Source organism: Larus michahellis, chromosome 2 (assembly GCF_964199755.1).
Source record: "Larus michahellis chromosome 2, bLarMic1.1, whole genome shotgun sequence".
Classification (NCBI taxonomy): domain Eukaryota; kingdom Metazoa; phylum Chordata; class Aves; order Charadriiformes; family Laridae; genus Larus; species Larus michahellis.
In genome coordinates this window covers 35714703-35739562 of record NC_133897.1, presented here as the reverse complement: position 1 = coordinate 35739562, position 24860 = coordinate 35714703, and the positions used below count along the sequence as shown (strand labels likewise).

Here is a 24860-nt window from a genome sequence, read left to right as displayed (position 1 = left end):
TTACACTTTTCAGATTTGGCTCATGTAATGGGCAATGATTGTTGGTACTGGCAGGAAGGAGGTGGCAGAAGAATGTGGCTGGAGCAAAACCTGTCCTTCTCACAAGTACCTGGGTCAGCCTGGTACTGCTCATGAAGGCATGTGCACAGGATGCAGTTAAGCTGATTTAATGACGGACAGCTGCTGAAAGGAGCGGTTCTGCTTTCCCCCACATGCAGATTTCTGCCCTCCCCAATCCTGCGGCTGTGTGGTCACAAGGTGGATCAATTCAGCTGTCTGGCCAACGGAAAATTCATTATTTTCTATTTTTCCACCAGGTCGATCAGCTGACTAAAGTCAGGCGGTTACGAGATCCCGCGTAAGGGATGCGAAGGGAGTAGACAACCGTGGGCTGTAGGCAGGATCACCTTTTTGCAGCAGCCTGCTGTCAGGCCAGCGTAGCTGAAAGGCCAGGCTACTGCTGCTGCCTTCAGGTGACAGATAACCCAATGTCACACTGACACTGGAAGGGGGCCATTCTACATCTTGGCACCCTGACACAGGTTGGGCTCATCTGCCACCCCCCTTCCACTATGGGTACCCCTGCAACTCCAGAGGAGTTGGTTTAGGGAGCACATCAGTGAGGAAAAAATTATTACTTCTATTGCAAGGTTAGCTTCATGGTTAAGCCAGTTCCCTGCATGGATGGGTGAACACTAGGGTCAGTCTCTGAAACCAATGGGACCTCTTGGTGGGGACAGGGCAAAAACTTTCTGCAACGTGTCTGTGAGATTGGGTTAATTTATAATGTCATTTACCAAGACATTTAGGCACTGGTGAATTCAACCTGGAAGAGCAGGTGAGCCTTATTTGTAGCTCTGAGGCAGAAGATATATATATATATTATATATATATATATATATGTCAGGAGAGCCCCACCTTACATTCAGTTCTCTGATCTAAACAGATGAGAATAGGGGCTGGCAGAAAGGAAGCAACACCTGTACCACTGAGGTAGAAAAGGCAGACTCCAGAGATTAAGTAAAGCCCCCATAATTCAAGGAACTGAATTCTAGACAAGTGCCTTGAATGCATCTTTCTTCGTTATACAAAGAGTGAAGGAACTGGTTTCTGGTATTGAGGGTTCCCTTCCAGGGATTGCCTGGGAATGACTGGGAGCAAGTCATTCCAGTGAACACCAGTTTCTCCAGTACCGATGCTGACATGGAGGACAAAACACCTCACTGAGTCAAGAATACACTGGGAGGGGAGCAGGGAAGCGTTTTTCCCCCTTACAGCCCTGAGGACCACAGGATGACTCGGGCAGCTGGGGACCCTGGGGGCCCTCCAGCCGCGGCAGGCTCAGCTCGGGGCTTCCTCCAGCCTGGCCTTGGCAACCTCCGGGAGCGGCCAGAGATCGCCCAGCCCCTAGAGAAGCCCGAACCCCTCCGGCCTCAGCTGGGACCCGCCGCCTCTCCCCCGTGTCCCCCCCCGCGCCGTGTCCCCGGGGTCTGTGCTGGGCGCAGGCCACCGGGAGAGCTGGGGACACGGCCCGGGCGGCCGCCCCCGAGCGCAAAGGAGTTAACAGGACTTTCTGCCTCTTCCCGCCCGCGCCTCCTCCACCCTCCTCATTACCTGCGCTTTATCACTGCCGGAGCCGCGGCGAGGGGCGGGAGGGGCGGAGGGGCCGGCGGGGCCCTTCCTGCCCGCCCGGCGGGGCCGCGGCGTGCGGGGGCCGGTGCGCGAGGGGAGCGCGGTGCGTGCGACCGCCCGCCCGTGTCCCTGTCGCCGGCGGGCGGGCGGGTGGGTGGGAGCGAGGGGAAGGCGGGCGGGCGGGCAGAAGCGGGTCTGCGCGCCGCAGCCCGGCAGGGATGCGGCATGGCCGTGGGCTCCGTCAAGATGCCGTCGCCCCGTGAGGGCGCGGAGCTGGCCCGCAGCTGGAGCCCCGGCGGCGGCGGCGGCACCCACGACCCGCCGCCGGTGCAGCTGCGGCAGAAGCTGCGGGAGCTGCCGGCGCTGCTGCGGAGCGGGCTGACGCTGCGGAGGAAGAGCGCTGCCGCCGCCGCCGGCCGGGTGAGTGAGGGAGGGAGGGATGAGTGAGGAGCCAGCGGGCGGCCCGGGGCTGCGCTCCCGCCGCCCGCCCGCCGGGGCCGCCCCCCGCCCGCCGGCGGTGCCCGGGGCAGCGGGGCGGCGCCCGCAGCCACCCCGGACGGGCCGCGGCGGGGAGCGGGCGGTGGGCAGGCGGCCGGCGCTGGCCCTCCGCGGGAGACCACCGGGCGAGCGCCGGGGAGGGAGGGAGGGCGATGGGGCGGCTCCGCGCCCGGCGGCACCTCGGCGGCCACCAGGCGGGGTGCCCGCAGGCCGGCCCCGGGCTCGGCCCGCCTCTGCCAGCTCTGGTGAAAAATGAAATATCAGTCTGGGGTGAGTGCGCGCCCCCGTCCCCATCTCCTTGTTCCTCCCGTGGCTCTTCTCGTCCCTCCTTTCCCCTCCCGTGTGTCAGAACTTGCATGGGCCGATGCATACACTCGTCTGGCAGGGGTGCTCGGACACTTGTGCAAGCGCCTGTGAAAGCAGTGAACTTCAACGTGCGCTCGAGTTTTTGAAGCTAGATGGCCTTTCTGGACACGCTCTGCCCCCAGTCTCCCATGCCGCCAGAGGCCGAGGCCGTGGGTTCAGGTGGGCATGGCGGAAATCCTGAGCCAAATTTCACATAAGTTGACTCATCTTTAGAAAGTCTGATGGTACAGCAGGGCATTGGTAGGAAGCGTTGCCCTGGCGAAGCACAGCGTGACACCACCGCAGCTGGGAACCGCAGTGGTGAGCGGCCGCTCGTGCCTTTGATGTCTCCCAGTTGTGACTGGTGCCATATCATGGGCGTTAGATTGCCATCAAACCTTACTTGCAGGCCAAAACGGGACTCAAACCCACCATCTGAGTAGCTGAAATGAAGGGGTTGGGTTTCCCTACATGGGGTTGGGTTTGTCTGCGTGGGGAATCAAGCGAGCTGCCGTGTGGTTTTGGTACACTGATAAATGCCTGTGCAAGGAGAAGTCAGCATGGTGTGTATTTGTACCCGCATCGAGTTTGCAGTACTTTACCCATGTAAATAAATGCTTTCTCTCCATGGGGAAGTTGTTGTGAAATATAGTAGGGTGTGAATTTAAAACCAAACTTCCTGGGTGAATGCTTTGTTCTTAGAAGAACATGCAAGGAAGATAAATAAGATTAAGGTAGTATATAAATTTACAGCAGAGTGGCTATTTCTGAGTAATATTTTGGTTCAGATTCCTGTTCTGGATTAATTTCTTTCTTCAAGTGAGTTTAACCCACAGAATGAAGACTAATCTGTATGGAGATGCCTAATGATTTTTATTATTCAGGTGAAATTGTAACCCACTGACAAGCTTCCATATGAACACGGAGCTAAGGGGATTCATATAATTTCAAATAGTCAAGTCTTGCTCTGCCCTAACAGGCTGTTTATGTCAGATATCTGTCTTCCAGTGAAGATGAGACCTTTTCTGAATTGAGTTTAGTTTATTCCACTTTAAAATCATACTACCTGAGAAGTGGAGTAAGTGTGCAGTGAGGAGGTAAGAATCAGTGCAGAACCACTGCTGGTAACCGTGTTGGTTTGTAGGCAGGTCTGAAATACTATTCTAGCACAACAAATTCACAATGCTTCAGGGAGACACCATGCAGAGTAGGCTCAGGTTTATCCTTGTGGTTATTCATCACTGCTACTGAAAGCATTTGACAAGTAAGTGGTATGAACATCTACTCTATATATATTTGAAGTGGGTGAGTTAACAGCCTGATGAGAAGCCTGGGTGGCTCCTGGGTCGTGCAGCTCCTCAGCTGTGCTGGCTGAAGCCTTGGTCCCCTCTTGCTTCATACAGTCCCAGCTGAGGCTCTGCCTGTCTTTGCTGATGTGCCGCGCTACGGACCATCAAACACAGCATGACAGATTTAGTGGTGGTGTCATCTGTGGCTTTGCTTTCCAGTACCCGGTGGGTCATCTTGCAAAGTTTTCCTTGAACTGTCTAAGCTGGTAGGAAGAAGGCTGGAGGGAGGATGGTGAGTTTGTAAGTCAGTCTGGAGTCAGCCCAGCGGATCTTGGATCAGTGGGCAATGCTGTGTGGAGATGCTGTATGGCTTCATCAGGACCTTCTGGCTGGTGACTTGGTCCTGCGTGGAGAACAGGACTGCTGTGCATCTCTGGATTTGCAGGGATTCTCCTGCAGCTAGAATTATTCATCAGTGCAGGTGTCTAGTGGGGTGTTCTGAGGCACAGGTAGTGCTAGGAGTCCAGTAGTGACGTTAATGTCACTTGTTCCCTTTGGAAACAAAGTGGACACTCGGGGTGCATGGAGGGTCTCTCCTATGCACACAATTCTCCAGGGAGCAGCCCGACTCTGTTAGTAGTGTTGATTCCTGTCTGCTCTGTGCGTGTGCCTTTTCCCCCCAGAAATGGAATTTTAGGGGCACGACACTTTTCACGTATTTCTATTTAATGTGGAGAATAACTTCAACCCTGAAAAATGACAGTATTTGGTAGAGGGAAGGAATATGTTAGAATAATAAAATTTTTATTATTTTTACTGCTTTCCCTTTTAAACATGGCTCTTAAATTAAAAAAGCCTTAAAATAAGGTTGAAGGAAGGTTGAGTAACACAAATATGAAACAAAGGTTCCTTTTTTTTTTTCCACCTCAACAAAATATTTCAAGTTAATACAAAGTTAATTTTTGGAGGGTTTTGTTTGCTTATGAAATCTCCGTTCCCTCCATCCCTTTGAAAAAAAAATTTAGTCTGATCTTCCTCTCCAGTGACTTTTTCTTTGTGCTTTTCTGTTTGTTCAAACGCCAAGCTGAGAGTCTTATTTGTCCAGCTGGTTTCATCAGGAATGTTGCTCACTTAGGTGAGCTGTTTTCAAGCAAATGCTGACTAGCTGAAATTCTGGCTTGTTTAATTTCCTAGAAAAATATTATGACCCCTGAGCAGGGGGTCTGCCTCTGATGCTGACTCGCTGAGGGACCACCTGCAGTGCAGTTTGCTCCCTCATCTATAAAGCAGGGGTAATCTGCATGCGTGCATGCTTGGGGAGTGTGGATAATAAAATATAATGGAAGTGTTAAGGGTGCTATAATTGTTTTAAGGGATGTACTTCACTGCGTGCTGTTCAAGTACTTCCTGCAGTGCCGGGGGTGGAAAACATTGCATAGTAGAAGGTAGTATACAAAAAATGGAATAAATTTTGCAAACCAGTGTGGGGCGGAATAATCTTTTTTAGATCTTTTTGGGCTTCTCCCTCCTCGGCCCTTGGCACTAGACTGTTTGATAAGAGATAAAACTATCCGCCGCTTCCTTTGCTAGGGAAGCCCAATGCTTTTTTTTTTTTTTTAAAGCTCCTGAACTTTGAACTGGACGTTGGCCTTGTCCCTGACGGTGGTTTTTCTTAAATTCTGTCTTAGGGCAAGTGCAGCACAGATGTCGGAGATGGCACTGGAGGTTGCACAGTGAGCGGGGAGGCGTGGGTTTTACTCCTCAGCCTCTGCCTGGTGCTGCTTTGTTTCTGCTGGGTAAAACAGCAGAAAATGACCCAATCTTTTGCTGCGGTAGTTTTGTGTGTGTGTCTTGTGTGTGTGTATCAGAGCTTGTGCAAGGGCAGAGGAGGGATCTGTTGCGGTGCGTCACTGTGCCCTGTGGAACCATTTCCCTCTGCCATGTGCTTTCTCAAAATCTTTGGAAAGTGAGACACTTCTGTTTCTTAGTTTGCCTCCCTGAGGTATGTGTTCAGCACACATGTAATAAGCATGAGCATTTTGGTCATGAACTGTCTTTGGTGTTCTTCCTGGTGCTTGCCAAAGATGTCTTCCTCTCCTCCCCTTTTTCTTGTGATTAGCGATGAAATACGGGTCTCTGCCTCTGGAAGCACCAGGAACGCCAGTGGTGAGGTCCTGCAGGCACATCAGTGCAGCAGTCACTCCGTTATGCCAAAAATCCTTTTCACAAGATTGAGTTGGACTTTTAATGGAGCTAATGCCCCTCCTGAGTGCCTCCTGGGAGAGCAGGGAAGCGCTCAGAAGTCAGAGGACAAATTACCTTGCACGCATGCATGCACACACACACATTTTCAGTGTTTACATTTACACACAAACAAAATACTGTTGCTATACATGAGCACGGATGTTGCTCTTGTCACAGTAGTGGAGCTGGAAAACCTTTTGGATGCCACGGTGTCAAACGCTATTACTCTGATATTGTGAAAGATCTTGCTGGCCTGTACAAACCTTCGCTGTGGGATGTGCCTTTTGGCTTGCTGGAAGTTGAAGAGATACTATGACTCTTCTTTTCTGAGACCCTGTAATGACTTTTGTGAGGTTCCTAGAGGTCTTCAGCCAGGCAAATGTTCTCTGACTGTCTTCACCTTAGCTCTGTTTTGAGTGACAACTTTGCTGTGTGCGTATATGTCAGGATGTAAACTGACTGTAGGGTTACAGGTTGAAAATAAACCACAGAAGTTAGGGCTTACATGAGTTTACATGAGTTCAAGGTGAGACCAGAGAAGTTCATGGAAGAGGAATGTATTGAACATACATAATCCTCATCAGGCACAGAAGGTTCCCGAGCTGAAAATAGCTAGGAGGGTTGGAGCGTATTAGAGATATCTATCATATATTCTGGCACTGGCAGTTGTCATGCTGTTGGAGACAACTCTTCTTTGGCAGGGGAAAAAAAATCAAATTGTATGCAATCTGTTTTAATTAAATGAAGTATCCAAACCTCTCAACCTACATTTTGCTAAATTTTTATTCATCTCTTGTAAGAAGCTTTCAGTTGCTTATGCTACTTCAGAAGTATCATTCAAGTTACTTTCTTCCAATCAATTCATTCCACGATTGGGAAAATCATGGTGTTGTAGATGAGGTTTTGCCAGGAGATTAGAAATTCCCTGCTGGAAATACTCAGAATTTCCAGTACTTCTTTCCATGGGTACATTATGTTTGTGTTTGATAGTTACACTTTGATTGAGCCATGCGTATAGATCTACCTTGTACTCAGGTAATCTTCACCAATGACTGACATTTATAGCAGTCCACATTCTTCTTCGCAGCTCCTCATCTTGGTAGTGCCTGGGTGACCTTGTCTTTCTTCCTGCTGAATTACACTCTTTTCCTAATATTCCAGTCACCTAATCTTCTGTACGCCATTCTGTTTCCATTTGTTTTCACAACACCTCCCATTTTGTGCCATCAGCACACTTCATTAGCACCTTCATGCTCATTTGACCAGTGCTGTTAATGAGAGGAGGAGAAAAAAATCAGGAGAACAATTGCTCTGGTACCTATGTATATGCATATATACACTAGAGGCTTTGATTTTGGAATTCTTGCTGCATTAAAAAGATGCAGTGTTGTGGTGTGTAGGTGCTATACTGGCTGAAATCAGTGCACAAAAATACTGTACTAGCTCAGTGAATCGAAAGTTTTACTGTCAGAAGTATTACCGAAGTAGGCTGATTGATATTGGTGACATTTTGCTTTAAAGCCTGCCGTAGAGGTTCTACTCAGTAACTTAATACTCCCATCACTTTGTCAGTTATTATGTGACTAAAAATAGTCTCGGTAAGTAGTCTTGAATTTTTCCTATTGTAATCAAGCTTATTATGTATTCCTGCTAAACGTATTTGATTAAGATAATCGTCTTTCACAGTATCCTTTAATGTGTCAGGTCTGTGACTGGTGACATGTGAAATGTTGAGTAATGAGTAAAATAGCTTAGCGGCAGTGACCACAGTAGCTGATGGGGAATTTCAGTGTCTCTTGTGTTTATTTGCATAATAATTTGTTTCATAGTCAGTGTTCAGTGAATTACTAAATTGAGAATACTTCTTAATTAGCCCATGTGTTATGACATCTGAGAAACTATCATAGAATCATAGAATCTTCATGGTTGGAAAGGACCTTTGAGATCATCGAGTCCAACCAAACAACCTACAATCTCTGCCACTAGAGCATGCCCTGAAGTGCCACATCTAGACGTTTCTTAAATACCTCTAGGGATGGTGACTCAACCACCTCACTGGGCAGGCTGTTCCAGTCCCTGACCACTCTTTCAGTAAAGTAATTCTTCCTAATATCTAATCTAAACCTCCCCTGCCGCAACTTCAGACCATTTCCTCTGGTCCTGTCATTATTTACTTGGGAGAAGAGGCCAACACTCACCTCTCTCCAACCTCCTTTCAGGTAGTTGTAGAGGGCAATGAGGTCTCCCCTCAGCCTCCTCTTCTCCAAGCTAAACATGCCCAGCTCCCTCAGCCTCTCCTCATATGACCTGGTCTCCAGACCCCTCACCAGCCTGGTAGCTCTCCTCTGGACACGCTCCAGCACCTCAATGTCCCTCTTGTACAGAGGGGCCCAGAACTGAACACAGTACTCGAGGTGAGGCCTGACCAGTGCCGAGTACAGAGGCACGATCCCTTCCCTGCTCCTGCTGGCCATGCTATTCCTGATACAAGCCAGAATGCTGTTGGCCTTCTTGGCCACCTGGGCACACTGCTGGCTCGTGTTAAGCTGGCCGTCCACCAGCACCCCCAGGTCCTTTTCTGCTGGGCAGCTTTCCAGCCACTCTTCCCCAAGCCTGTAGCGTTGCTTGGGGTTGTTGTGACCAAAATGCAGGACCCGGCACTTTGCCTTATTAAACCTCATACAGTTGGCCTTGGACCATGGATCCAGCCTGTCCAGGTCCCTCTGTAGAGCCTTCCTACCCTCAAGCAGATCTTGATTAACTACAGTTGAGTGAAACAGGAGGCAAACCCACTCTTCTGCCCCAGGAAGTAACCTGATAAGTTTTGCAGAGACCAAAGTTATTTTTCTCCCTGAGGCGGAGGATTAGTCTGGTTGCCAGGGTGATGTCCAGGGCATGTTGTCTTGCTCTGACCCTGGGTGTGAGGCTGGCAGTGCCTGGGCTGGCATCTCAGCTGCTTTCTAGCATCCCCGGGACAGGCCAGGCGCAGCACGAGTGCATGGGGAAGAGTGGGTTTGCCTCATGTGGGTCACACTCTTGGGAGGTGCATAGGGTGGAGGACATCGACCCTTTGATACAGGAAAAAAAAGTGCAGCAGCTTGCTCTGAGCTATGGGGCAGGTTCTGAGTTCCCTTTCTCTGTTTTGGCCAGAGCATATCCTGGTAAGTCCCTCTTTGACCCATAGTTGGCTGCTATGAAACAGGGTCTTGTCTTTAACGCCTTGCCGACACTGTAAATGAGGCTCAATCTCAAAACACCTTGAGTTAATTTTGCCCGTGCTCAGTCTTAAGGTGCTGCTTTTCATGTCTCAGTAATAACACCTTCAGATAGGGACTCCGAAAGAAAACATTGATCCACCCTACACATTTTTGTAGTTCTGGTTGAAGAAGGTTCTCACTACTTTCACTTTTGGTTTTGCTCCTGTTTCCGAGGGAGATAGCCTGCAGATCCTCAGATGATGCGCTGCTGTGTGTGGCTTGGAAACCTGTCAAGGATATCTATGTAGGAAACAAGATCAACTCCACTGGAATTAAAAGGAATGTATCTGAGTATTTGCCAAACTTCTGCTAGTGTTACATCTTGATGAAAGACTCAATTTAAATGTGAGCTGATTGTCCCCTTAGTTATATATTTAAAGGGAAATGGACAAAGTTCACTTTGTGGAATTGTATACTTTAATTTGCTTGGTTGCAAACCTGCATTATTGGTTAATTCACGCTACATTTCCCAGCTGCCAGGATGAATGAACAAGCGCTGCACTGTACAATTATGACAAACCCCGTTAAGGTTTGTATTCAGCTGTTGTTACTCGTATGGCCCCAGTGGTTTGAATTCCATTTGTGCCATGAGGAAATTGCAAAACAAGCTGTGCATTTTTATGCTGATGAAAATGCTGAAAATAGATGGTGATAGCTTTTTAAAAGTGTGTGGGAGAGGAAGGCAGAATATGCCACCTTTTCAACCTAATTCATGGAAAGTTATTGTAATAAAACAGATGTTTTATGCTTAATATATAACAATTAAAGTAAAATTTCACATATGGGAAAGGAAGTTGCTTGTTCTTTATATTTATACTATGTAACTTTATACTTATACTCTATAACTTTGTATTTATACTATATAACTTGCTTATTCAGTTATAGCTGAAGTGCTCCTGTCCAGCCATGGTTTCTGACCTCTCCCCACGTGGGTGTCGGGTGTAACAGCCAGTGTACGAAGCGATGGGGTTCAGTACACTGACTTTGGGTCTGGCTCTGCTGAACTGCGTAAGAGCCCAGGTGGGTCTCACCACGTTCCTGTGCCTGATCTCCAGGCACCCAGGTGCTGTAGGTCTGGTCCCAAAGTCATCTCCTTGGGATGCAAGCCATCTTCTAGTAGGGATTCATATTAATGCTTAGAAAAAGAGCCTTAGTGTTAGTTGAGGCTCAGTACGGTCCTATAGGACTGAGAATAAAATGGGTCACCTTTTAACTCTGGACAGAGTGAGAGCGCTCCGTTCTTCTGGACACCCTCAGGTCTGGCTTTGCTGGGCCATCCATACATTTCTCTGCTCTTTGTGCACAAACTCCGAAATCTCTTTTTCCTCAAATCAGGCTGCTTTACAGATCCCGCAGGGTCTATATGCATAAATCCATTTCAGTGCATTTTAAGTTGCTTTTTAGTATCTACTGTATAAACTTTATCCATATGACACCTTTTGATTTAAATATTTTTCATTATATCTGCGCTTTTGGCAAAAGTTTAACGATAAAGATGAAATCATTGGGGGTGTAAAGTTAAAAACCATGGAAACAGGATCTGAATTTTTTCAAGTTCCAGGTGTAAAAGGCAGTAGCTGTTCATAATTGTCACAGTGTCTTTTATCTTATGTTAACTTATGGTTTGGCTTGGGTTAGTCTGACCTTGTAAATTGTTCTACTTATGGCAGTTGTATTAAGCTAGGGTCAATTATTAATATTTAAATACTGTATTATACAGTTTATTCTGATGAATTCCTTTTTCACAAGATATTTTCCTGGAGAGGACACAGCAGGCTAACTGATTAAAACTCAATATACTTTTTATAGTGCAAAAAGAAAATATTCTGCTGATTGAGGGGAAAAAACGTCTTCAGTCTATATAAATACCAGTAGAGCTGTATTCATAGCATCAGTAATAATTTTTTGCCTTCAGTTTTGGAACTGAATTAACACATTAAAACTTAAAACGATGGATGATTTTTAGTTTGCCTTCTTAAAAATACTGATTGTGAGGAATGCAATTTTCTTTTTGCCCTTCGTTTGGAGGCGCTGCCTTTCTTTCCGTGCTTCCTGAACCTCATAGCTCAGTATTTATGTGTCTGAGACACACATGGGCTTAGAGCAGTAGGGAAAGAAATAGTTCAGAGGCTCTCCAGCAGTCTTGTTGCTTCGTTATGGCGTGGGTTTTATATGTGTACTCTACTGTGAACTGCTAGTAGCTTCTCCTGCAGCTGTCCCTTCTGAGCATCTCTGCAGGTCGTGTGTCAGCATCATCAGTGGGACTGTGGAACAAGCAGCACCAAGCCACGGGCTGTGGCTGCGTACAGTGATACCACTGGCCAAAGCAATGTATGTCAAACCGTGCCCTTCATGGCACAGTATATACAGTCTGCAGGTCAGTGCTGAGGAGCAGTAAACCAGAGGAAGTACTGCATTTTGGATTAAGCCTCCCTCCCCACCTGAAAAAAAAAAAAAACAACAGAAAAACAAAACAACACAAAAACCCAACTCAACAGAAAATTGAGGTCCACACCACTTGTGAGCATCAAGAATTTATGATGTTGCTCGGGGTAGGGAGGGGGAGGGAGAGCAGGTGTTTGGGTTTTGTTTATTTGTGTTTGGGTTTTTTTTAAGACAATAAGCATTTAATCGTGGTTTTCTCACCACTTTCTGGCCAAGGGAGTTAGACTCAGTGATCCTTTTGTAATTTCAGATGGATGTGTTAATCATTTGCTGTCATAGACTGCTAGTGCACACTGTTAAGCAGATGCTCCGTTTCATCCCGTAGGTGAATGCACTTCAGTGATGCATAAATTGATTTTTAAAATATGGAAAGAAGGGGAGAAAAACAATGCACACGCATGGTTAGCTCTGAAAGTCACAAAGCTGCTGTTTACTGGATGGCTGAAGGAATGAGCTAAAAGAATCCCTTAGATCTGGTCTGGGTCCCAGCTCGTGTACAATCCAGCGCTTTGTTGCGGTGTGTCATTTCTGCAGCGCCCGAAGCCTCTTGGCAGCGAAAGCAAATCTGGGGGTGTGGGCTGCGAGTCTGCTGCTGAATCTGTGTTGCAGGACAAACTGAGATTTGTGGTGTTTGTTAAGGAAGGCCAAAGTCATGGGAGATGCACGTCCTAAAGGAACAAAAGCAGAATCTTGTAGTTAGCTGCCAAAGAAGAAAGGTAAGGATGCAACGTACCCCAAGCTTAAGTGTGTTTTGGCTAAAGAAGGATAAACTGTAACATCTGTCCATGGTACCCCTGAATTGTGCATAGGAATTCTTTAAAGTAGTCTTCCTCAACATTTTGTTGGAAAAAAAACAAACTAGTAAAGAACCAAAATACAGCAATCCTGCTAGATTAATTGTTATATCTTCTGTTCACAAAGAACAGCATGATCATGTCCAAAAATGGAACTTGGTTACTCTAAAAGCTTACACCATAGATGCCATCGTAGCGCTATACTCTGTCAGCTCGAAGAGTGTTCACAAATGATTAAAAGACCTGTTCTTTTTATTGCTTGGTATCCACATGTATGAAAGAGATTGATAAAACTGGTCAGCCCGTTAGAGCATAGTCATTCATAAATAGCGTCTTTGTAATTGTCTTTGACAGCAGTTGCTGGAACAAAATACATAAAATGCAAAAATAATAATGGTAGTTAAATGAATGCCTCTTTGTTTATATTTTTATTATTGTGTTGAAGGATACAAAGAGGAACATTCAGCAGATATTTAATTTCTTGTTTTATCTCATTAAACAGACAGTCCCAAAACAAATGAGTTTCAGATTAGTTTTACCAAAGCTATTTATCTAATTATGGCTTTCACTGCACTTGAATGAATGGCTGCAAATCAATAGGTCTCTTAGGTTGCCAGTGCATGCATTAAAACTGGTAAGTCTCCAAGCTGAATAGCAGGAGTGATCTCGCTTGGTTTTTTTCCATTGAGATGACTGTCCTCAGCTCATGCAGTGTGTGCATAAACTGAGAATTTATCTGAAGCCCTGCTTAAAAGGTCCCACTTTTGAGTTGATCATTTGCAATTCAATGTGGCAATAAATATTTACGTTATACCGGTAGTGGTTTTATTAAAAAAAGAACAAAACAATTAATTCAGAGGAAGCTAGTGGAGATAAAAAACACATTGTAGTGGGTCATGATGATGGTTTGTCTGCTCCTATATCTAAGTTTTAAGGTTGATCTAACAGGTAGCTGGTTTAGCCGCAAATATAAAGTTTCTTGTGCTTTTAAGAGAGTGTGTGGGCAAATGTTGTATAGTCTGCCTTCCACATTGTTTATTTTCTGGTTTCAAATAGCCAGAGATATGTTATACTCTGATGCTTGGGGGTTGTTACCATCAACCATTGTAGTTCTAGCTTTTCATGTTACCAATGTACAAATACAGCCTTTTAATGAATCTGGCTGGTATTTTGGCTTCAGACTCCTCTTGGAACTCACATTTACAGAGCTTGTGTGCGGGGTTTGGTGATAATGACTTTACAGCGGAAGGAAAAATATGTTTTGTTTTGTTCTGTTGTTAATGAAAGCATTTCTTTTTGATCAGTTTTGAATATCCCACCTTTAATTTCCGTGACTCTTCTGTTGTTCCTGTGAGGCAGGGAACTTCAAACTTACGTACAGTTAGATTTTATATATTCATTTTTACAGCTGTTTTTTAAAGCAAGCAATCGGAGTCTCTCTGGATGGCTCTTTCCATGCTGTAATCAGTTTTGTTACCTTGTTTTGAACTCTTATCTGCTTCTGCAATGTCCCCTTGAGCTTGTGATGCCTGTGCTGAATGTAATATTCTAGATGAGACCGCACCACTGATTTATATAAAACATGCAATTTCCTCCCTGTCTCCATCATGTAGGCTTTTCATCCGAGAAATTTGCTATCTTTTTAGAGTTCCTGGTGGTACAGATTAGTTCTTCACTGAAATGTCTTCGCAGCCATTCAGGTTGCTTTCTTTAAATTGATATAGTTAATTTAAACCCACATAAGGTGTCAGCATTTTTTCCCTTCGGGTGGCTGTTACTTTGCATTTGATGTGGATAAACGTAATTTAACATGGAGTTGTCCAGTCACCTACCTTGACCAGGTCCATCTGAAGTTGCTTATAGACTTCTGATTGTGGCTAAGCAAAATAATATAAGCAAAATTTGCTTATCTTGATACTGACATTACAAATATGTTTTATTAAACAGCATTCAGCCTAGGATATAACATTGCGGCAACTTTGTGTTTTCCTTGTCTTAATGAAAACAGCCTGTTTAATCCTGTTCTTGTCCTTCATTACTTTGCTATTGCTTGATCATTTACAATATTTTTGTCTCTCCAGTGAAGTCTGCTTCACCTTCTTTAGAGGAGTTTTGTGTGTTAGGGTGTGTCTATATTATCTCTGTTGAAGTTGGAGGTACAACTGTAGAGTATTGCTGTGTAGACGGTCTCTGAACATACAAGGAAACCAGTTAATATCATGTCAGTCTTGACCTTGTTACAACATACTGTGTCAGAGGCTTTCCTGTTGCTGTAAGAAATACAAGAATATTCAAGTTGCTGTTCAATGGGTGGACAACTGTTTGTAATCACAGAATCACAGAATGGTAGGGGTTGGAAGGGACCTCCGGAGATCATCTAGTCCAACCCCCCTGCCAGAGCAGGGTCACCTAGAACAGGCTGCACAGGAACGCATCCAGGTGGGTTTTGAATGTCTTCAGAGACGGAGACTCCACCACCTCTCTGGGGAGCCTGTTCCAGTGCTCTGCCACCCTCAAAGTAAAGAAATTCCTCCTCATGTTTAGGTGGAACTTCCTGTGTTCAAGTTTGTGCCCGTTACCTCTTGTCCTGTCACCGGGCAGCACTGAAAAGAGCCTGGCCCCATCCTCCTGACACACACCCTTTAAGTGTTTATAAGCATTGACAAGATCCCCCTTCAGTCTTCTTTTTTCCAGACTGAAGAGACCCAAATCCCTCAGCCTTTCTTCATAAGAGAGGTGTTCCAGTCCCCTAATCATCTTGGTAGCTCTCTGCTGTCCCCTCTCCAGCAGTTCCCTGTCCTTCTGGAACTGGGGAGCCCAGAACTGGACACAGCACTCCAGGTGCGGCCTCACCAAGGCAGAGTAGAGGGGGAGGGTGACCTCCCTCGACCTGCTGGCCACACTCTTCTTGATGCACCCCAGGATGCCGTTGGTCTTCTTGGCCACAAGGGCACATTGCTGGCTCATGGTCATACTGTTGTCCACCAGGACTCCCAGGTCTCTTTCAGCTGAGCTGCTCTCCAGCAGGTCAGCAGCCCCCAGCCTGTACTGGTGCATGGGGTTATGGTGCATGGAAGGTTCTACACAGACTAGTAACTAACAACTTTGTCAAATAACCACTGAGCAGGGCTCTGCAAGAGTATCATCTCTTGTCTCTGCTACTATCAGTACTTTCTTTAAAAACTGCAGGGATGGAGTAGAGAATATGCTTGTTAAGAATTAGCGACCTGTCCAATAAATCAAAAAAGAAAGAGTGGAGAGGGGAAGAGAGTGGTTTGTTCTCCCCCCTTTCCCTCCCCCTATTTTTCTTCTTATGCAACTTTATGGCAAAACTGCTACCAGGATGAAAACAGGTAAATCGCCAAAGATTTTTGAAGAATGTCACATTACAGATAGCTGTTCTCTAATCTTGTAAAGCTCTTTATTAATAAACACAGACACAAAATGTCCCTGTAGTGGACTTTTGCATTTAAGCACAAAGTGTAGCTAACAGAGCAGCACTGCTATTAAATAAAAGTTGTGGTCTTATTAAATACAATGCAAATTTATGGTCTTGGAGAATTCATTTATTGTGGCTGTAGAAAAGGACCTTCTTCAGTTGCTTATTAATAGCAAAACATATTACAGGAAAATTTATGGCAGGATGGTGGATAAGGAAATGTTACATTCTTCCATTTTGTTAATAAAAAGAATTCCAAAGAAGCTATCCAGAGACAATAATAATTTCTTTTTATACATCTGAGTTTAAAAACTGTTCCCTGTCATGAAGAGCTAATGGTAAATTTTGTGAGACTTACAAAACTGGAAACCTGATTATTTTTTTTTTTATTTTTTATTTGAGTTAAGCAAGAAAACAGACTGAATCTTCATCCCTTGCTTTCGCAGTTCTTGGTGTTATCTGACTTTTAGAAACAAAACTAAACACTGAGGCTCTGTGAGTCATCTTCTTTTCAGCCTGAGCCAACTCCAGTTTCACTATGTGTATGCTTGTTTCTTTATACCGTGACTTTTTCCCTCCAAAGTTAGTCATTGTTATCTCTTGGCACAAGTGGAGAAGTTCAAAACGTCAACAAGCATGAGACACGCTAAAAACATGCAAACAAACCTCCCGTGTAATCTTCCAAACCCCAGAGCGTTCCCGTTGCTTTGTTGTTCATGAACCCATCTGATCTTTTGATCATATCCTGGTGGAGGGAGCAGGAAGGTTAATTCCAAGGGAAGGGTTTACTGACCAGGAATGGTGTCCTAGAGGCCCCCTCCAGTTAACTTCTGCTGGTGTGTCCAGTGCCCGCAACAGACGTTATGGTGCTGCATAGATGAAAGGCAGCAAATAGATTAGAGGTGAAAAAACTTCTGTTACTCTTTTTGCAAGCTTTGCTTTTTGAAGAAGCCTCTGCCTGTGTATCTACCTACCAAGAAGATGCTGAAACTCTTTAATTTTGTTACAGTTATTTTTGGCACTTGAGAGGTGACCAAATAGATACGTTATCCCATAGGCTTAGGCTGGCTTAGGTGAAATTGGTGAAGCCCATGTGGTTCGTGGTGGTGGTTCCACTGAGGCAAGGGCTGGTTTGAAGTCATCTCTAAAAAGCTGGTGTGGGAAAGGATGAAGCAGTGAGCAATCAACTGGTTCTTGAAGACAGTGTATCTCAAAATGAAGGTCTCTTCCAGTAAGTGGCAATTTGCCATCAATCTGCCCAGAGTTTAACTGATGGCTTGGGTGTCCCTGCTGCGGAATGAGTTATTGAGCTGGAGGGGCTTTTGAGATTGTTGTGGCAAAGGGGCTGGAAGAGTCTGAACAGGTATTGCCTGCTTTGGTAGGGCTTCCAGGCTGGCCCAGGCTTCCTTGGTGAATTGATGAGGGCAGACTGAGCATCACAGCAGAACGCTAGGAGGTTGCTGATATCTTGCTTTCTGTTAGTCTTTATGGAAACACAGGTAGAGTATCTCTGCTAGTCTCCGACAGATTAGCCACTGCGGTGGGGAATACTGCAGTATATTAATCTTTTAGATCATTTTGCTTCCCTGACTTCAGTCTAAATTCTCTGACAAATTAGCATCTTCCATGGACATATTGCTTGAACCAACTTTTAAAGGCAGCAGTTCCCCATCTCTCCCCCGCCGCTCTCCTTGCTCTCTCCCGCCTCCTGCTTTGCGTAGGTCAGAAAACATTTGCTGACTTAAAATGATATTTATTACTGACTTTTAAATCTGGGTGGGCTGGTAACCAGGATACGGTGGGCAAGTGGAAGGAGGAAAACAGCACGTTGAAATGATCGATGTTGCAAGCATTGGCTGTCGTGCAGAATATTAAGGAGGAAGACAGTTAATTCTCGTTGCCCCTAGACCTGAAAAAATGTGGTTCGTGTTTACCTCTGGTGCTTTTATTTCCACGGGACAAAGCAGCCCTTCAAGGATCTTGGGCTGAAGACTCAATCTGGTGAAGCGGAAGAAGCTGGCTCAGTTCTGTGTTGCTGCTTTACATGGATATGTAAAGGTGGATCCTGGAAGAGCCCTGGACAGTGGTGTGTCCGGCGGGGCAAGGAGAATGCAGCTCCAAGGAGCACAGGGAATGCGTGAGCTGCTGCTTAGTCTGCTGGTCAGATGCTCCTCAAATGTACTTTTCTTAGCACTGGCTGCCAGGCCTGACTGTCCTCAGGTGGTGGAAATGTGACCTCGTGGTGGAAATGTGACCCCGTAGAAAAGCAATGATGTGTGTGTCCTTTCCTTTGATTGTACTACAGCATCAGCAGACTGTTCTGTTGGCTCTTTGAGGTTGCTTTGTTCAGGATACACTCAGCTGTACTTCAGCTGTGAGTAATGCAGAGGCTATTCTACTTTTCTTTTAGATGGCCTGGTTCACACAACTGGTAAGCGTGCTTGTGTTCACATTGTGTCCTTCTGCTTCTCTCTTACGTGTTCTAATGAGTATTTCCTTAAAAATAGTTATAGTGCTACCACTGCTGTCTTAGGGAGGGATGAGATGCTCCGTCTGGGTTGTTATTGCAGATTCTGCAGGTGCAGGCTGTGATTAGTGCCTCATGTATGTTTTGAAACAGCCCTAGAAAGGTCATCCACAACTTTCAAGGCAAGAGATTTCTCGTTTAAAACAAAAGCTTATAACTAGTTGACTAGGAAGGCCACTTAATAGCTACATCAACTACAGTTAAACCCTTAGCATGATCTTCTGATACATATTTTCTGGACTATCTTCATATCTGGTGGATGTCTGGCCCATTCCACATGAGATAAGTGGCCCACAAACAGTTCCTCCAGACCAGTAATCTTCCGTACAGCATCTGATGTACAGAGATCTTGTTGAAATCATGGAGAATTCAGTCTCTTTGTCAAGACAGATCTGACACAGGCATGTATGTTCAACTTCATAACATACAATTCACCTCCAATCCCTGCACTGCTATAATATTATGCACTTATTTTTTTCTACTGCACATGTGTTTTTCATGCTAATTTAGATTTCTATCACTCTTTTTTTTGCTTGTGCCTTTGAATATTGGAATCGGATTGACTAGGATAGAGACATCATATGGTGGGACTTCTGTTGGGATGCAGAACTAGATAATAGTTGGAAATGCAATTAAAGGTTAATTAATTCAGATAATTTAGTCAGATATAAAAATAGAAATATCTTCTAATCCTTTGATTCTCAAATTGTTGGATTTTTTTTCTGTTGAAGGAATAGTACCTGTCTTGTAAAGGAAAAAAACATTTGTGTCTTTATATTTGCTTAAAGACCTCCTAATACATATAAGGAATAAAACAAAGGGATAAGAACTTTATGCTTTAAATACCAGGTCTAGTTTTGCTGGAGGGATTTTTTCTGAGGATTGAGAAATTACCAGGATTAATGACCTCCGGTGGGACAGGAGACTGATGTGGGACCAATCGAAGGAAGACTTATTTGTTTGGTTGGTTAGTTAGTTAGTTAGTTAGGCTGCCTAAGATAGTTTTTTCATATCTACTTTCTCCAAAAAAGGTTTAGTACAACACAGTTTAATACTTCCTTTTTCTATGAATTTGAGTGGGGTATCATCACAGAGGGTGTTAATCTCACAAGAGTAGCTTGTCAAATTTTGTGGCTTTTCGCTTAAACTGAGTTTGGTTGAACATCTGTATTCTAAGCCTGGGGAGAGGTGCAGGGATCATCTGTGCAGGCCTTGTCTGATCTCGCCCATGCTGTCTTGAAAATAAATGATGAATGTAGGGAACTCTTATAAGGACCAGTTCTATTCATTACATTTTCAAATGTATCTTGTTGGAGCAAGGTCCTGCCCTTCATAACTGTATATCAAAATGAGAAAACTCCCTGGTACCAGCTGGAAAATCTCAAGAGATGGAGAAACCCCCCAGCCCTCACACAGAGGGATCAAACTTCCACGGCAGCAGGAAGAAGGACTTGTAGACTTAATTGAGGTTAGAGTGAGTAAATTTACAGTGAATAAATTCAGAATAATGCAACATAGGCATGATGTGATATATCCATGTACTTTAGTAATATCAAATGTGTGCAAGTAATTGTTATGTGAATAAAGAATGAAAATACAGATATATATCAGAAGAAAGGCACATAATTAAAATTAAGGGTAAAGAATACTAGTAAGGAAATCCGCCTCTTTAGGGCAGAAGCTTTGCCTGACTTCAAAGACTGTGTTCTGCTTTTCTGGAACCTGTGTTCATGAAGGAGGCTCCTATCCAAAGACATCTGAACTGTTTCTGTGACCTTATGGGTGTGCTGAGCACATCTTTTACTTTCTTAATAGCTTAATCTGCATAAGAAATATCATTTATATTGTTTGGTTATGATCTTAGCGTACTAAGTAAAACTTGTATCTGTTAGGTACTTGACACTTGAGCTGTTTTTCCATGTCCAAAAATTTACAAGATTCATCTGTGTCTTGCATCTGTCAATATTTTCTGATTCTGTAACTTCTCAGTCTAGTGAAAGCTAAATTTACCTAAGCTGCTTTTAGTGGTTGTTTGCATATGCTAAACTTCTGTTCATGTTCTAATCCTATTCCATATCTGATGGTTATTGCACTCTACTTCCCATGCTGCTCTATCTCTTAAGTAATCGGGATTGAACGACAGGCGTGCAGTGGTTTCTGGCACACCGGCAGAGACTTTTGAACTGCCTTGCTTTTCAAGTCCCTCCCCATCTCAGAGGTAACAAATCTCCCTTTGGAGATGGAGTGCACTTGAGTTTTCATTTGTTCCTGCTTCAACAGCCGGACCAAAGGTTTTCAAGCACAAACCAGATGTTATCAGGGTTGGTGTGATGCCATTCTGCAGACTGTTTGAAGGTGCCGGTAGCAGAGCTCCAAGTAGTGCTGAGGCTCTGCTGAGAGCAGGTGAGGAGTTCCTGGATCTACTTTGCCAAGAACTTGCTTGTGTGATCCCAGGGAACAATCTTTTTGCTTCCTTGATATTGAGTGCTTCTTAGAATCATAGAATCATAGAATTGTTAGGGTTGGAAGGGACCTTAAAGATCACCTACTTCCAACATCTCCCACTAGACCAGGTTGCTCAGAGCCCCATCCAGCCTGGCCTTAAAAACTTCCAGGAATGGGGCTTCCACCACCTCTCTGGGCAACCTCTTCCAGGGTCTCACCACCCTCATAGTGAAGAACTTCTTCCTAATGTCCAATCTGAATCGACCCATCTCTAGTTTTAATCCATTCCTTCTACCATTATCCGACATCCTAAAAAGTCCCTCCCCAGCTTCCTTGTAGGCCCCCTTAAGATACTGGTAGGCCACTATAAGGTCTCCTCGGAGCCTTCTTTTCTCCAGACTGAACAACCCCAACTCTCTCAGTCTGTCCTCATAGGAGAGGTGCTCCAGCCTTCTGATCATCCTCGTGGCCCTTCTCTGGACACGTTCCAGCATGTCCATATCTTTCTTGTAGTAGGGGCTCCAGAATTGGACGCAGTACTCCAGGTGGGGTCTCACGAGAGTGGAGTAGAGGGGGAGAATCACCTCCCTCGACCTGCTGGCCACGCTTCTCCTGATGCAGCCCAGGATACGATTGGCTTTCTGGGCTGCTAGTGCACACTGACGGCTCCTGTTGAGCCTCTCGTCTACCAGCACCCCCAAGTCCTTTTCTTCAGGGCTGCTCTCAAGCCAGTCACTGCCCAGCCTATATCGGTGCTTGGGATTGCCCCGACCCAGATGGAGGACCTTGCACTTGGTCTTGTTGAACTTCATGAGGTTGGCATGGGCCCACCTCTCCAGCCTGTCCAGGTCCCTGTGGATGGCATCCCTTCCCTCCAGCATGTCAGCCGCCCCACACAGCTTGGTGTCGTCGGCAAACTTGCTGAGGGTGCACTCTATGCCACTGTCCATGTCACTGATGAAGATGTTAAACAAGACTGGTCTCAGTACTGATCCTTGAGGGACTCCACTCGTCACTGGCCTCCACTTGGATATGGACCCATTGACAGCCACTCTTTGGGTGCGGACGTCAAGCCAGTTTTTTATCCACTGAATTGTCAGTCCATCAAACCCATATTTTATCAGCTTGGAGACCAGGATGCCATGCGGGACATTGTCAAAGCTCTTTTGTACAGTGAGGCCTTGACTGCTTCACGAAACTAAAATAGTTAATCTTTAGTAGTTTGTCTACAAAAAAGTAAATCACAGCAGTTCTGGAAGTGGTTAAGAACTCCCACTCTCCAGTCCATAGTAGGTTGGCACTGACTTGTGCCAAGAGCTACTGTCAGTGAAATTAATATTGTTCCCAAGAGGTCACATAACAGAGTGCTGCCAATACAAACAACAGTGCTGCAGATTGTTGAACTGTTCAGGCTGCAATGCTAGCGTCTTTAACTGGAGCTTGTTCACCCACCGTGAAGGCCACTCCTGCTCTTTGGAAACCTCAGAAGCAAGAAAAGCAAAAGTCGGCAGTTTTATTCATGACGTGTTGTGTTTTCAGTGTCCTGTAGGTACCTGAACTCAGAGTGGGGTTACCCTGGCTACATGGCAGGCAGCTTGGGTGCTTCTAGCCCTTGGCATAGCCCATCTTTACCACTGAGTCTCAAAGTGCTTTGCAGAGCAGAGTGGTCATGGTTGGTCCCATGACTTGCTGCAGCTTGCGACCACATCAGATTTGGGTATAAAACTGAGGTTTGCTGAACAGTCTGGTGCTTTGTCCAATAGGTCTCTGCAAAACCAGACAATCAGTTCCTTAGAAATAAAGAATGTCAATGTTTTGTTCAGGTGTCTCAACTGGCAAAGGCAGAACATGCCTCTTGGTCCTGAAAGGAATAACTGTCCTCTACTTCTAGGAATAGGGTTTGGGAAATTACCAGGTGACCTACCTTTTCTGCAGGCAGTGGTAAATGTGAAGCTTTCTGAAACAGGTAAGAACAGAGACATTAAAAGCATACCTTTGCACACTTGCAAAAGCATTCATGGACTATTTGTATGCAGCTCATTCAAAAAAAAAAAATAAAAGGTTGCCACAAATATAGGCATTTTTCAAATAGTAAACTAAACTGATGCAATATACTATGAGGTATTTTCATAAATCATAATCAAAGCACTGATTTTTAACTTTGTCTTTTTAAACTTGTAACATTAAACTTACTCTAGTTATCGAAATCTATAAAACTGGCTCTTTATTTGTAAATTGCTTCTGAATAAATTAAGATTTTAATAGATTTTCTTATTCAATAATGCATATACTATATATTGACATTTTTAGCTATTTATCGTCAGCATCGCGCACAGCTGATTTGCAGAATATTAGCTAGTAGTCGAAGTTTTGTTCCTGCACCTGTGTTCACTGAAGTAGCTGCAGCAGTATTGGGTATTTTTGCCCTTCTGCTGCTCGTTACGACTCTTGGGGCAGAGGTGAGCATCCCTGCAGCAGGGTCAGGGGGGCAGTTCACAGGAATGCTCCCGAGCCTGTACTGGGGAAAATCAGCTCCCTAACCGTGCTGATTTTGCCTGGCACCAGAGTGGGAGCATTTAAAGTTACATCTACGTGATGGGTGGTTGTTGGTGACAGGTGAGATCAATGACTTGCTTAATTGATTGTCTGCTTTAAAATTTTTATTATATTCAATCTGTGAAAATTTGTGGGTTGCTGAAGGCCAAGTTCTGGCACCAGTATTATCTGCAGTAATGTTGACAGCAGAGGGACATGAGCCCCTCAGCAGTTGAGACCTGGCACCGTGGGTAATGTGCTCACGGGAGAAGTTTTGGTGAAAGGGAAAAATATGTGATTTTTAAGAGACTTTTTTTAAACACAGGGTGCCTCTAGAAAAGTATTTCTGGGTGCTCTGGAGCTCCACAGACTTTCTCTCCTGTGCCTGCTACAGCTGGTTGGAGGATCAGAATTAAGTTGTATCTGGGAGTGATGGAGCAAGAGAGAATTACAGAATAATTTGGGTTTGAAGGGACCTCTTGGAGGTAGTCTGATCCAGCCTGTGGTCCGAGCAGGGCTAACTTCAAAGCGAGAGCGGTTGTACAGGGTCTTGTCTGGTCAAGTTATGAAAACCCCAGGAAGGGGATTGTACAGCCTGGGCATTAGTTCTGGTGTTCGGCACACAATTTCCCCATGAAATTTCTTTTTACTAATGCATGCTTGTGAGTCAAGCTGCCTGGCTTGCAGAATGTCTTTGCTTGGTTGATATGCCACCCTGCTTTCTTTTTTTTATTTGGAAATGTGTCGTGAGAAGGTATTTTGCTGGCAACAGAAGAAATATGCCAACAGAGGTGCTTTGAAAAGCTTTTAAGTATGCAGACAATCTGCATTTTCCTACTCCTGATCTCTCTTTTCACTGTTTTGTTGATGTCTTCATTTAGATCTATCTGAAAAGAAATGGTAACCTGTCACTGGGAACATCTTTTTAATTATAGTGTGAAATATCCAGTGCGCATTCTTTTGAAAACTCTTAAGTAATGTATTATTAAATGATAACTTGCATCATTAGAAATACTAATTGTTGCAAAAAAAATTAATAATCACCAAAAAAACCCACCCACCTGCTCTTGTGTCCCCAGATCAAAACCAAACTAGATGCTAATGGCCAGGAATGGTAGAATACAAAGACGATCTACTGTATTTATTAGATGCTGAAGTTTAAAGAGGAATAAATGTAGTAATAATGTTAATTTTTACTGCCGCAGTCTGTACAGTGCCTATTTTGTATTGGAAAAAAGGGAGGATACTGCTTTCCTGTGAAATGTTGTTGACAGCCAGGAAGAGTGAAATGCTCTGGGAAGCTTTTTAGGTAGCATTAGGAAAGGTATGGCTGAAATGGCAAACTCCAACACAAATGCTGCAATAAAGTAAGGTAAATGAAGGAACACAAATAGTCAATTAACTGTACTC

At 44.8% G+C, this 24860-nt stretch overlaps 1 protein-coding gene across 1 annotated transcript in view; it reads left to right on the top strand.

Annotated features, from left to right (window-relative positions):
* The first annotated feature begins 1725 nt into the window (after positions 1-1725).
* Positions 1726-24860, top strand: part of RAPGEF5 (Rap guanine nucleotide exchange factor 5) — a 163945-nt gene continuing 140810 nt past the window's right edge. Inside the window, exon 1 of the mRNA XM_074574833.1 lies at positions 1726-2052. Within this exon, the coding sequence (XP_074430934.1) occupies positions 1858-2052 (195 nt within the window). The 5' untranslated portion in view covers positions 1726-1857. The remainder of the gene's footprint in view (positions 2053-24860) is intronic.